The 12,613-nt window shown below is 45.4% G+C and overlaps 1 protein-coding gene across 2 annotated transcripts in view; it reads right to left on the bottom strand.

Moving 5' to 3' along the window:
• INTS2 (integrator complex subunit 2) overlaps positions 1-12,613 on the bottom strand; it is a 53,574-nt gene that overhangs the window by 34,814 nt on the left and 6,147 nt on the right. For both annotated transcript variants that reach the window (XM_032215999.1, XM_032216000.1), the window contains 5 exons: positions 11,087-11,217; positions 5,527-5,700; positions 2,337-2,563; positions 1,039-1,164; positions 244-315 (listed from right to left, as the gene is read on the bottom strand). In XM_032215999.1, coding sequence (XP_032071890.1) covers positions 244-315; positions 1,039-1,164; positions 2,337-2,563; positions 5,527-5,700; positions 11,087-11,217 — 730 coding nt within the window. The remainder of the gene's footprint in view (positions 1-243; positions 316-1,038; positions 1,165-2,336; positions 2,564-5,526; positions 5,701-11,086; positions 11,218-12,613) is intronic.

The raw sequence follows: 12,613 nt of genomic DNA, 5'->3' as shown, positions 1-12,613 counted from the left end.
AACCCACCCCTGCTGCAAGCCTTCTTCATGTGTTTTAGTTTCCAGGCCTTTAATCATCTTAGTTGCTCTTCTTTGCACTTTTTCCCAAAGTCTCAACATCTTTTATTTGTCACGTGGGGAACCAAAACTGGATGCAGGATTCCAGGTGTGGCCTTACTAAGGCTTTATAAAGCGGTATTCATACTTCACACCATATTACAGCGCACACTGTTATTTTGGCCAGAGCAGGGAAAGGCCTCTCACCTTTCAAAATAAGCTTCTTCCTTGATCATCCAACTCAGCCACATCACCATCAGCTGCTCCTGTTCTGGGGTACTAAAGAGATAATTGTGTTAGAATTGGAAGTCGGACAGGGTAGCAAGTCTATGTGCTATTGCTACTTGTGACAAGTTCATAAAATGGGGCAAGCCTCACTCAACGGCTGTCTTGCTTAGCAACAGAAATTTGGGGCACAATTGTGACTGTGGATTATTGTAGCAGATTATCAGTGGTGGGTTTCAAATTTTTTTAGAACCTCTTCTGTAGGCGTGGCCTGCTTTGTGGGAGTGGCTTGCCAGCCATGTGACCGGGTGGGAGTGGCTTGCCAGCCATGTGGCTTAGTGGGCGTGGCCAACTTGTAAAATGTGGTGAAACTCACTTAACAACGCTCTTGCTTAGCAACCAAAATGTTGGCTCAGGAACTCTGGCATTTGAAGCATGCAAGTCTTAAAGCTGTCAAGTTACAAGACCCTTGCACCCCTAACCCTTTAGAGAGAAAGAAACCCCAGGGATGTTCAAACTTGACAGCTTTAAGACTTGTGGACTTCAACTCCCAGAATTCCTCCTCTTGCTCTTCATCTTGATGATGTGCGGATGTGCGGGGGACGGGGGAGCTGGAACCGGTTCTAAACGGCACTGTAGATTTGTGGAACCTCTTCTATAAAAGAGCTTAGAACTGGCAGGAACCCACCCCTGCAGATTATTCTGCTGCTGTAGAAATGGGGGCCCCCCTCCCCTGCAATGACATTTTTTCCTTTCTTCAGGCTACTCAAAGGATACCTGACCAGCGTGGAGAAAGCAAGCAGCATGCAGAAAGAGAGCGACACAAAGCGGACTCCTGCCGGAGTGGCCGGCGGGCGGCTGGTCATGAGCTGAAGTAGCTGCTCTGCTTCTTCGTCGGTCGGCCTGCAGGATGAGACAAAGATGGGATCAGCTGCATCCTATGGGCTGGGCATATTTCCCCCCTCCCCTTGCTGGGGTCGTTTGCAAGACAGGTCTTCTAAACCAGGGGTCCTCGACTTTCTTAAAGCACGCTGGCTGGGGAATTCTGGGAGTGGAAGTCCATCTATCTTAAAGCCTGCTGGCTGGGGAATTCTGGGAGTGGAAGTCCATCCCTCTTAAAGCATTCTGGCTCGGGAATTCTGGGAGTGGAAGTCCACCTATCTTAAAGCCTGCTGGCTGGGGAATACTGGGAGTTGAAGTCCAGACATCTTCAAGGGGCCAAGGTTGAGAAATACTGGTTTAGAGGCTTTCCTGAAACCTGGGAAGGGTGAAAACAGCCTCCCCCAGCCTCCCAGAGGCCCTGAAAACATTTTGGCTGGGGAATTCTGGGAGTGGAAGTCCACCCCTCTTAAAGCATGCTGGCTGGGGAATTCTGGGAGTGGAAGTCCACCCATCTGAAAACATTTTGGCTGGGGAATTCTGGGAGTGGAAGTCCACCCCTCTTAAAGCATGCTGGCTGGGGAATTCTGGGAGTGGAAGTCCGCCCATCTGAAAACATGCTGGCTGGGGAATTCTGGGAGTGGAAGTCCACCCCTCTTAAAGCATGCTGGCTGGGGAATTCTGGGAGTGGAAGTCCACCCCTCTTAAAGCATGCTGGCTGGGGAATTCTGGCAGTGGAAGCCCACCCCTCTTAAAGCATGCTGGCTGGGGAATTCTGGGAGTGGAAGTCCACCCCTCTTAAAGCCTGCTGGCTGGGGAATTCTGGGAGTGGAAGTCCATCCCTCTTAAAGCATGCTGGCTGGGGAATTCTGGGAGTGGAAGTCCACCCATCTTAAGGCATGCTGGCTGGGGAATTCTGGGAGTGGAAGTCCACCCCTCTTAAAGCATTCTGACTGGGGAATTCTGGCTGTGGAAGTCCACCCATCTTAAATTTACTAAGTTAAAACTGATGGGAAGAATTGGATCAAATTGAGATATGGATCTTTCCTCAAACAACGCTCCCACTACATATATGTTGGACCTCAGCTGCTACCATCCCATGAATGGCCACGAAAGGGACATCTGAGACACCACCCGCAAACATGACCATCGTAGGATGACTTAAGTCCCCGGAAGACCTATCAAGGCCTGCTCACTTTAAGCCCGCAATGCCCATCAGAGCACAGTAGAGACGCAGGAGGGCGCTGGCCTTGACGACATGTTCCTCCTTCAACCCAGAATAGACCGAGATGTTGGGTTCCATGTCTGGCTCGGCCTCCTCAGGGATGTGCAAACTGCGGACGGTGGGAAGGATCTCCATCAGTTCCAGCAGCAGCTGCCTCCTCATCTGCCACAGCACAGAGCTGATGTTCTCCCGTTTGCGCTGCACAAGAAAAGGAGAACGTGGCTCCCTTTAACATCGATTTGCTGAGCAAACCCCCAATTAGGGCTTAGCGCCACACAGGAATACCAGAGGGAGGGTGGGAAGGGGGAAAGGAAGAGTAGGAGTAGGAGAAAGGTAAGGGAAGAAGGAAGGGGAAGGAGAGGAGGATGGGAGAGAAAGAGAAGGAGAGGGGGTAGGAAGGGGAAGAGGAAGAGGAGAAAGGGAAGGGAAGAAGGAAGGGGAAGGAGAGTAGGATGGAAGGGAGAGAAAGAGAAGGAGAGGGGGTAGGAAGGGGAAGAGGAAGAGTAGGAGTAGGAGAAAGGTAAGGGAAGAAGGAAGGAGGAGAGGAGGATGGAAGGGAGAGCAAGAGAAGGAGAGAGGGTAGGAAGGGGGAGAGGAAGAGTAGGAGTAGGAGAAAGGTACGGGAAGAAGGAAGAAGGAGAGGAGAATGGAAGGGAGAGCAAGAAAAGGAGAGAGGGTAGGAAGGGGAAGAGGAAGAGTGGGAGTAGGAGAAAGGTAAGGGAAGAAGGAAGGGGAAGGAGAGGAGGAAGGAAGGAAGGAAAGAGAGAAGGGAGGGAGGGAGAAAAGAAAGGGAAAATAAGGTGGTGTTACAACAGGAGGAAGGGATGGTATATAAAGCATCCCAAACTGTATATTATAACCTATTAAATGAAACAATAAATGTATAAGAATGAAAAAAATGTAAAGAAGAATAACAATTATGTGAATGTATATACTTAAAATGGTATGTAAGAGGAACACAACCAGACACCCCTGGGCTTTCGAAATAAAATTTCACAAGCAAACTAAGATCATTTAGGAATCCAACCTAGACGGAGAGACATTTCCTGACACCAAGAAAAACGGATCCCTGAAAACAGTTCATCTCCAGAAGTTGTGATGCTCCATCACTGGAAATTTTGAAGAAGAACCTGGATGGCTATTTTTCTGGAATGGGGAAAGAGCAGGGTTGTCAAAGCTCAATTTCAATGAGGGCCGCATCAGGGTTTTGTTTTTGAGTTCGGGGAGCCGGGATGGAAGTGGTCAGAGTGGGCGTGGCCAGCTCAACATCACTCGTGTTGGGGGCCCTGCAGCGGCCTGAGCACTCCACAAGTGAAAACGGGCTCCCGAGCTCCATTTTCACCTGTGATGGCCTCCTGCAACCCTCTGCCAGTGAAAACGGAGCTTGGAAGGGCCACCTGCAACCCTCATGAGCTCCGTTCTTCCTGGTAGAGGAACCGCAGACCGGTCCTTCATTATTTTCAGGGTGGAAGCATGAACCAGATCTAAGCACTCCGCGGGCCAGATCCGGCCCCCAGGCCTTGAATTTGATACCCCTGGTATAAAGCCTCCTGCTTCAGCAGGGAGCTGAAGTAAGACCTCCAAGGTCCCTTCCAACTCTGTTATTCTGTTATTGTGGTACTTCAGTACTCATTCTTAATTGGTTCCGGGAGGAATGATGAGTACCAAAAACGATAAGGACCAAATTTCCCATAAGGAATAATGTAGTGAGTCACAAGGCAGTCAACAATGTTCTATCTTGTGCGTTGAGTATCAAACAAACAACGAGTACCAGGACAAAGTTTTCATGTAAAAATGCACTGAGGACAAATTCAATGAGTTTCAAGCAGTTGAGTATCAAGAATGTTTCAGAATAGCAGAGTTGGAAGGGACCTTGGAGGTCTTCTAGTCCAACCCCCTGCCTAGGCAAGAAACCCTACACCGTTTCAGACAGATGGCTATCCAACATCTTCTTAAAGACTTCCAGTGTTGGGGCATTCACAACTTCTGGAGGCAAGTTGTTCCACTGGTTAATTGTTCTGTCAGGAAATTTCTCCTTAGTTTCAAGTCTTCTCTCCCTGACTAGTTTCCATCCATTGTTTCTTGTCCTACCCTCAGGTGCCATGGAGAAGAGTTTGACTCCTTCTTCTTTCTGGAAGCCCATTAGATATTAGAAGACTGTTATCATGTCTCCCCTAGTCCTTCTTTTCATTAAACTAGACATACCCAATTCCTGCAACTGTTCATGTTTTAGCCTCCAGTCCCTTAATCCTCTTTGTTGCTCTTCTCTGCACTCTTTCTAGAGTCTCCACATCTTTTCTACATCGTGGGGACCAAAACTGAATGCCGTATTCCAAGTGTGGCCTTACCAAGGCCTTATAAAGTGGTATTAACCCTTCATGTGATCTTGATTCTCTCCCTCTGTTTATGTAGTCTAGAACTGTGTTGGCTTTTTTGGCAGCTACTGCACATGGCGGGCTCCTATTTAAATGGTTGTCCACTAGGACTCCAAGATCCCTCTCGCAGTTACTACTGTTGAGGAAGGTACCACCTATACTGTACCTGTGCATTTCGTTTTTCTTGCCTAAATGTAGAACCTTACTCTTTTCATCGTTGAATTTCATTTTGTTAGATAGTGCCCAATGTTCAAGTCTATCCTTCTGTATATGGATATATGCATAGTCTTTTATCATGTTTATTTAGTATATATTGGAGGCAATGACCCTTTTGAGAACTGTATGCAACGAAATTTCATTTTAATGTATGCTGATCGGTGTACATTTAAAGTGACAATAAAGTTATTCTAAGTCTAAATCTAACTTTTGTTTGCCACAGCTGTTAAGGGAACCACCGCAGTTGTTAAGTGAATTGCTCTGTCCTTAAGTGAATTCAGCTTCCCCCATTGACTTTGCTTGTCAGAAACTGGCTGGGTTGGTCTTTAAATCGTGGTTACATGCACCCCAGGATGCTGTGACTGTCGTAAATACATGCCAACTGCCAGGCACCCAAATTTTGATCGTATGACTGTGGGGAATGCCACAACGGTCATAAGTGCAAAAACCGTCAGAAATCACTCCTTCACGCCATTGTAACTCTGAGCAGTCGCTAAATGAATTGTTGTAAATTGAGGACTACCAGTATTGGCTATGACCTTTTCCTCTATCAAGCCCAGATGTTCTCACCTGTTGACCGTTCCGGATAAAAGTTCCAAACCACGTCCGAACTTTGGCGTTCGTTCCAAGCAACAAGCCACTCACAAAGCAGATCAGGTCACTGACACCATCCTCCGAAAACTCATTCTTGGTGTGGTCCAATGTCAAAGCCACACCAAGTCCTGGTAAGTGACATTCCTCCACCTAAGCACACAAGAGCATCTTAAAAATTTGGCTGCAAATTTACATCAGAAAGGTGTCTTCCCTTGCCAGATGGCTGGAAGGTACATACGTAAGAGCACGCGGTAACTTTTATGTTCCTTGCGCAAGGGAAGCCACATTGTTTTAACCACGTCGCTAACGCAATGGAGTTTGCACATCACCCTGAACCACATAGCAATTTCGCAGACTAGTTTGGTGAGGAGACAAAACCCAAAAGATCATGCCCAGAGGTGTTGCCTACAGAAATCGCTTGGACTTTTTCTCTCCCACTCCTTACAGAGAGTTTAGAGAGGAAGGGACAACAAGAGAGTAAGCAGGCACACAATGGAGAATACCGTATTTTTCAGAGTATAAGACACACTCCCCCCTCCCCAAAAGAGAGTAAAAATTTGGGTGCGTCTTATACACCAAATGCAGTCCTGCCCACCCGCTGGCCCCACCCCTTTGATTTCTGCCTCCCAGCAATTTGCCTCCTTGCATCAAGCAGCAAACAGCCTGTTTCAGTTTCAGTTTCAGTTTCAGCACAGCCTGATTAGCACAAGGAGCTGATTGTCGGTTGGGTGGCCTCCCGACCGTCAGCTGTTTCAGGCTGCAGGGATTGCCTATTGCCGCCTCCGCGTGACCCATTTTTGGCTTCTGCACACCCCATTTTCCACCCATTCTGATCCCCGCCACCCGGAAGAGGCGGAAAATGGGGTGCGTAGAGACGGAAAACAGGGCATGCGGAGGTGGCAAGAGGCTATGGCAATCTCTGCAGCCTGAAACAGCTGATCGTGCTAATCAGGCTGTTCTGAAACTGAAACGGGCTGTTTGTTCTTGGCTGCGGGGAGGCAGAGGCAGCTTTTTTTTTCTTGTTTTCCTCCCCAAAAGCTAGGCGCATCTTATACTTCAGAGCGTCTTATACTCTGAACAATATGGTACAATGGGCTGTTTGCATGGTGAGCCTGCAGTTGTTGGCACCAGTGTTTTGATTTGATAAATACTCTCTATTGCAGTGATGGTGAACCTTTTTCACCTCGAGTGCCAAAAGGACGCGCGGGCACCCCCATAATTTAATGTCCCCCCCCACGCCGTGCCCCCTACACATGCTGAGTGACCCCCTGCCCGCTGCCCTGTGCATGCGCACATGGGTTTCTTATAGCCTGGGGAGGGCGAAAATGGCCTCACACACAAACACCCCAGAGGCTGGAAACAGACCATTTCCTGACTTCTGGTGTGCCCAGTAGGCCCATTTTTTGCCCTCCTCGGGTTCCAGAGGCTTTCTAGGAGCCTGAGGAGGTCAAAAACAGCCTCCCCCGCTCACCCCCGGAAGGCCTCCCAGAGGCTAGAGATGGCCGATTTTCTAACTTCCGATGGGCCAGGTAGGTCCATTTTTCGCCCTCTCCAGGCTACAGAGGCATTCTAGGAGCCTGGGGAGGGTGAAAACGGCCGCCCCTGCCTCCCTGGGGGCCCTCGGAGGCCGGAAATGGCCCGTTTTCCGATTTCCGGGTTGCCCGTTGGCCTGTTTTTCTCCCTCGGGAGGCTTCAGGAGGGCGAAAAACGGCCAAAAACCAAGCCCAAAAAATCAGCTGGCCAGTGAGCACATGGGCGCTGGAGCTGACCGGGCAACGTCTCGCGTGCCCTCAGAAATGATTCCGCGTGCCACCTGTGGCATGCGTGCCATAGATTCCCCCTCGCGGCTCTATTGCGTGGCTGCTTATTCTCTTGCAATCTCTTCCTTTCCAACAACTCTGCTTTGCCTGCGGGGGAAAAAGAAAAAGGCAGGCAGAGGCAGAGGACAACAGAGGCTGACACCTCCGATGGTGATCACCGGATTAAGGAAACACTGCAAAAGTCCTAAATGTGGTCGCCGCTTATCAAGTCATTTAAAAAAAACACCATAATTTCATTAAATATTATAATTGCAATAGTAAAAATACAAACTAAAAAGAAAAATAAAGAGTAGAAATTGTAGAAGTGTTTTAAAAAAGGGGGAAACAATGTAATGGAAAGAAAAAAATATAATAAAGAAAAAGAGAAGACATGCAGTGTCCTTGGTACTCTCTGAACTTGGCTGTTTTCTTGCAGACGTTTCATTATCAAACTAAGTAACATCATCAGCGCTACATAGAAAGTAGGGTTTGGTCTCACGTTATATGAAGTGGCTTGCAGTATCAGTATTGGTGGGAGTGTTCTTGAGAGAGGTTCCTTGGTTGATGTTAGCTTGTCTGTCTGTTTTGGTAGTTTGGTAGAGCCGAGGTGGCGCAGTGGTTAGAGTGCAGTACTGCAGGCCACTTCAGCTGACTGTTAGCTGCAGTTCGGTGGTTCAAATCTCACCGGCTCAAGGTTGACTCAGCCTTCCATCCTTCCGAGGTGGGTGAAATGAGGACCCAGACTGTGGGGGTGATATGCTGACTCTGTAAACCACTTAGAGAGGGCTGAAAGCCCTATGAAGCGGTATATAAATCTAATTGCTATTGCTATTGCTAGTTTCTTGATTGAGGAATTGTTTGCTTCAAGATCATTGCTTTCTAGTGTTAATCTTGTCGTTAATCTTGTCGTTAATCTCTGTTCATTTGGGTGTTGATTGCTTTTTTAAAAAAAAAACATTTTTATTTGTTTTTAAAACATAAAACAAATAAAACATAAAAACAAAAATTAAAAAAAAAACCTATCTTCCATTACAAATTGTAGAAAGTGTGTCAGTTGGTTATAGTATTTCCATGCATCTCTTCCATACTCATCACCTGCTTTTATATCAAATCGTATATTTTAAATTCACCTGTATTCATGTATATCACAATTATTATATCTCAACCTTAATTTGACTATAATTGTTTTTACATCTTTTTATATATAATATTCAAAATCTAGAATATGATTATATGATAACATTCTATTAAATCATCCAAAAATCATCCAATCGCAATTCATCTTTATAACATATTCTAAAGCTTTTAAACCTCCTCTCATAATCTCCATGTGTTGTTTATATAAAATTTCATTTTATCAAACTAATATATCTATATGTATTATCATTATTAATCTTTATTTAACTATAGCTATAATCGCTTCATTTTATACATAGTACTAGTAAACTAAATTTAGCTTAATTTTAATTATATATTTTCATTGCATCAACCTGTATATTTCCAGTAATAGTACGTTCTTATATCTCTTGCCATTTGTAGCATTAATGTTCTAGTTACTTTCTTAATAAATCTTTTATAAACCTCCCTTGGCAACATGCTGTTCCTTTCGTATCTCAGCTTGAAACTCAGTATCTGTTCTTTCCATCATCTTATCTTTGGTTATCACTAGTGCTTCTATCAAGATTTCTCTCCTTATCTCCGTCAATTTTTCTCTCTTTTCTTATTCTATGCTTTGAAGTCTGGGATAGATTTCCCATCCATCTATCTCCCCTTTCCATATACCACTCTTTCCATTACCAACCACGCTCACTTTGTTGTCAGTATCCACAGTTTTCTTATCTCGTTGCTCATTTTTTTTTCTTCCATCTTTTGAACTCTGTCCTCCACTCTCTACATTTGGTAAACATCCTCAGTTTCTCCATCAGATTTTTCTGTTTTGTATTCCATATTCTCCAAACTCTTTTCAATTCTCTCTGTCACAACTAATAGATTTTGAATTTCAAACATAATCATTTGCAATCTTACAGTTTCTTTTTTCCTGCTGGGCCATTCTTTCAATTTTGCAGATACTGCCACTATAGGGTTCAAGGCTATTTTAATAAACTTCAAACAGGTTCATTTATTATCTTTCAAGTCAAAATGTTGTCTTCTCTCCAATAGCTAGTGATAGAACTTCCAAAAGGCACCTGTATAAACAACTTGTGCTCTTCCTACTATCACTCTCAGTAAACAAGCTGAAAGAACCTTGAATCTCAAGTGATCAAAGAGAAAGAAGAAACAACAATGTATCCAGCCTCCAGCCTCTAAGTGGCAGTAAAACTGCTTTTCCTCCTGTTGTTACAACCCTCTTTATAATCCTTATTTCCTTCTTTATATTCCAAACTTAAGAAAAAAAAACCTTAAATGGAGATCAAAAGCAATCCAATCAATCAAATCAAGCATTATTTAAAAAAAAGAATTTTAATCCATAGGTATAAGCAAAAGTGAAAAAAGAAGAAGAAAGAATTAAAAAATAGGGAGCCCCTTCAAAAATTCCATGCGTGAAAAAAAGAAAATATTAGAAACTGGGTAACACACTAAGTTCAATGCAGATCAATTTCGCCGCCTACAGTCTTTTGTCTTCAATCTTAACTTAATTTTTTTTTTTCTTGAGTAGTCTCTTCCTCTAATAATAAAATTTCCTCACCAATTCGACACCTTTCTCTTTTCGCTTTCTTCCTGTTCTGGAGCTTTCCCAACTTCAGCAGCTTCATTAGTTGTGTTTCTGTCGACGGAAACAAAGGTGATGTCCCTGAGATCAGCAGGAGGTGCCCTTCTCAATCACCGTCTCTACGGGACGATTTAGGTCCGAATGGACCGTCCAGCGGCAGGAATTCGACTGCGATCTCGGGACACCAAGATCGCAAGTTGTGCTGTCGCAACGTCAGCTCTCTTCTGAGGGTGTTGATTGCTGATGAGGTGCTTTTGGATGATTTTTAGCTTTTCGATTGTGTTCTGACCGAGGCTTCCCGAGAGCATGAAGCAAACTCCTTGTCCCAACAAAAAAACCCTTTTATTAATTGACTGTGAATTCTGCTCATTCACATCCAGCAAAGTCTTTCAAAGGAGGATTTACAGTCACAGACCTTATCTGGCTTGGAGACCTGACAGGCCGATATCTGCAAAATTTGGCAAGGAGTCTCGGAGAGTCATGAACCAATTAAGCGAACTAATTGTCTCCTGCCAACTCCACTCCCCTTTCGCTCCTCTATTTCCTCTGGGAGGGGCCATTCATCGTCCACCTGTGGCCTTACTCCCAAGTCGACCCCTGTTCTTTAGCTGCTCCCTTCGTCTGGTAACTCTGCACATGCGCACACTGGGAACAGACTCCAGCTGTTCTTCTGCACCACTGATGTCTGACTCTGAAGGCAGCTGATAACTGACATAGGGCTCTGCCCCCGTCTCTGCCTCCGACACAGAGCCCTCTTCAGAGCCTTCCCCAGACTCCAGGACTGGCCCATGTTCCTCCTCACTGTCCAAATCTGCTGTCAGCTCCTCTGGCCACAACAGATTGTCTCTTTTGGATAGTATAAAGATGTTGATAGTGACATTATCTCATTTGGTAAAGAAACGTCTTCAAGAAAACCACCAAGGACCCCACAGTTCAACCCTGAGCTACACACATTATCTTTTACCAGGGAAAAAAAAAAGTAAATAAGTTACTTCCAATCTTCATCACAAGTTACAAAAGGACTCACCACCATACCACGAACCCTCAGCGCCTGGGAAGGGTTCATTTTGCAAAGGTGACGCAGCGCATCGGTTCTGCGGCGGCCTCCAAAACTCTCCTCGTCTTGCCTCTCACCATTCTTAATCAAGCCCCTGCATACTGGAATCCACCAATTAAAAAAACAAAACCAAATTTTCAACTCGGTGTCAGCGTTCCAAGTAATGCACCCACTGAAAGCAGAACTCCGAGGCAGGTAGATTCCTCAAAGAACAATTTATTGGATACATCATACTGGCACACCTGGTGAAAACCGACTCTGAACGTTCCTGCGATTTTCACCTAATCAAAAAGTGAAAGTTTCCCCTTCTCCTCAGGTCATCGGTCACACTGTCCAATAGTGGTGCTGGCAGGTTGCCTGCTTACTCTACTCCTCCTCTTCTCTTCTCAGTTGGAATGACCTTGGTTCCCACAAGAAAACTTTTTATTTTGACGGCCAAGCCAAGCTATCTAAAATCCCCCCTCCCTCTCTCCCCCTTCTCTTTGTGGCAACCATGAAGCCTCAAAGATGGCCTCAGCCAGGTTTGCTTCAGGGTTGACAGTGTACCTTCAGGTTGCAAAAACAGTGGTGGGAGTGTAATGACTCCTGCTAACTAACTCGAGCAAATCAGAATTCTGAGGCTAAGTTCTCTAACAACTTTTTTATTGGGTACACAGGTCACGCTGGCTGGTTAGGTTAATTGGCAAGGTCAATTAGAGACTCCTCCCCATCTCTAGCCACTACCTGTAGAGATGACCTTGGTTCCCACGAGAAAGTGCTGTATTTAGCCTAGCAATGTATTTCATCCTCCTTCCCCCTCCGTGTGGCAACTGAGGAATAGAAAAATGGCTTCTGCCATGGTCGATGCAAAGTTGACACAGAGCATATGCATATTGCCAGCTCATCCTGACCTAAAAGTACACGCTTATCCAGGATTCAGAAAACCATTTAGGGCAATAGAAGCGATAGAATTGTCAAGCTGGGGGCCACATTCTCATTCCATAGCAAGTTTACAATTTTCAGGAATTATTGATGAAGTGAATTACATTCTTCCTTGCTTCCCGTCTTTTGAAACATACACAGGTAGTCCTTGACTCACAAACAGTTCATTTAGTGACCGTTCAAAGTTACTCTGAGATGTGATTTATGACCGTTTTTCATTGTTATGACCTTTGCAACATCCCCCATGGGGGACTTGATCAAAATTCAGAGGCTTGACGGCTGGTTCATATTTATGACCTTTGCTTTGCGATCTTCTGACAAGCGAAGTCAATGGGGAAGCCTGATTCACTCAACAACCAGATTGCTAACTTATCAACTGTAGGGATTCACTTAACAACTGCAGAAAGAAAAGGTCATAAAATGGGGCAAAGTACAAGAGCCAAGGTGGCGCAGTGGTTAAAGTGCTGTACTGCAGCCACTTCAGCTGACTGTTATCTGCAGTTCGGCGGTTCAAATCTCACCGGCTCAGGGTTGACTCAGCCTTCCATCCTTCCGAGGTGGGTAAAATGAGGACCC

Source organism: Thamnophis elegans, chromosome 4, assembly GCF_009769535.1.
Source record: "Thamnophis elegans isolate rThaEle1 chromosome 4, rThaEle1.pri, whole genome shotgun sequence".
NCBI lineage: Eukaryota > Metazoa > Chordata > Lepidosauria > Squamata > Colubridae > Thamnophis > Thamnophis elegans.
The sequence above is the reverse complement of the archived record's forward strand: the minus strand, read 5'-3'. Positions and strand labels throughout refer to the sequence as shown.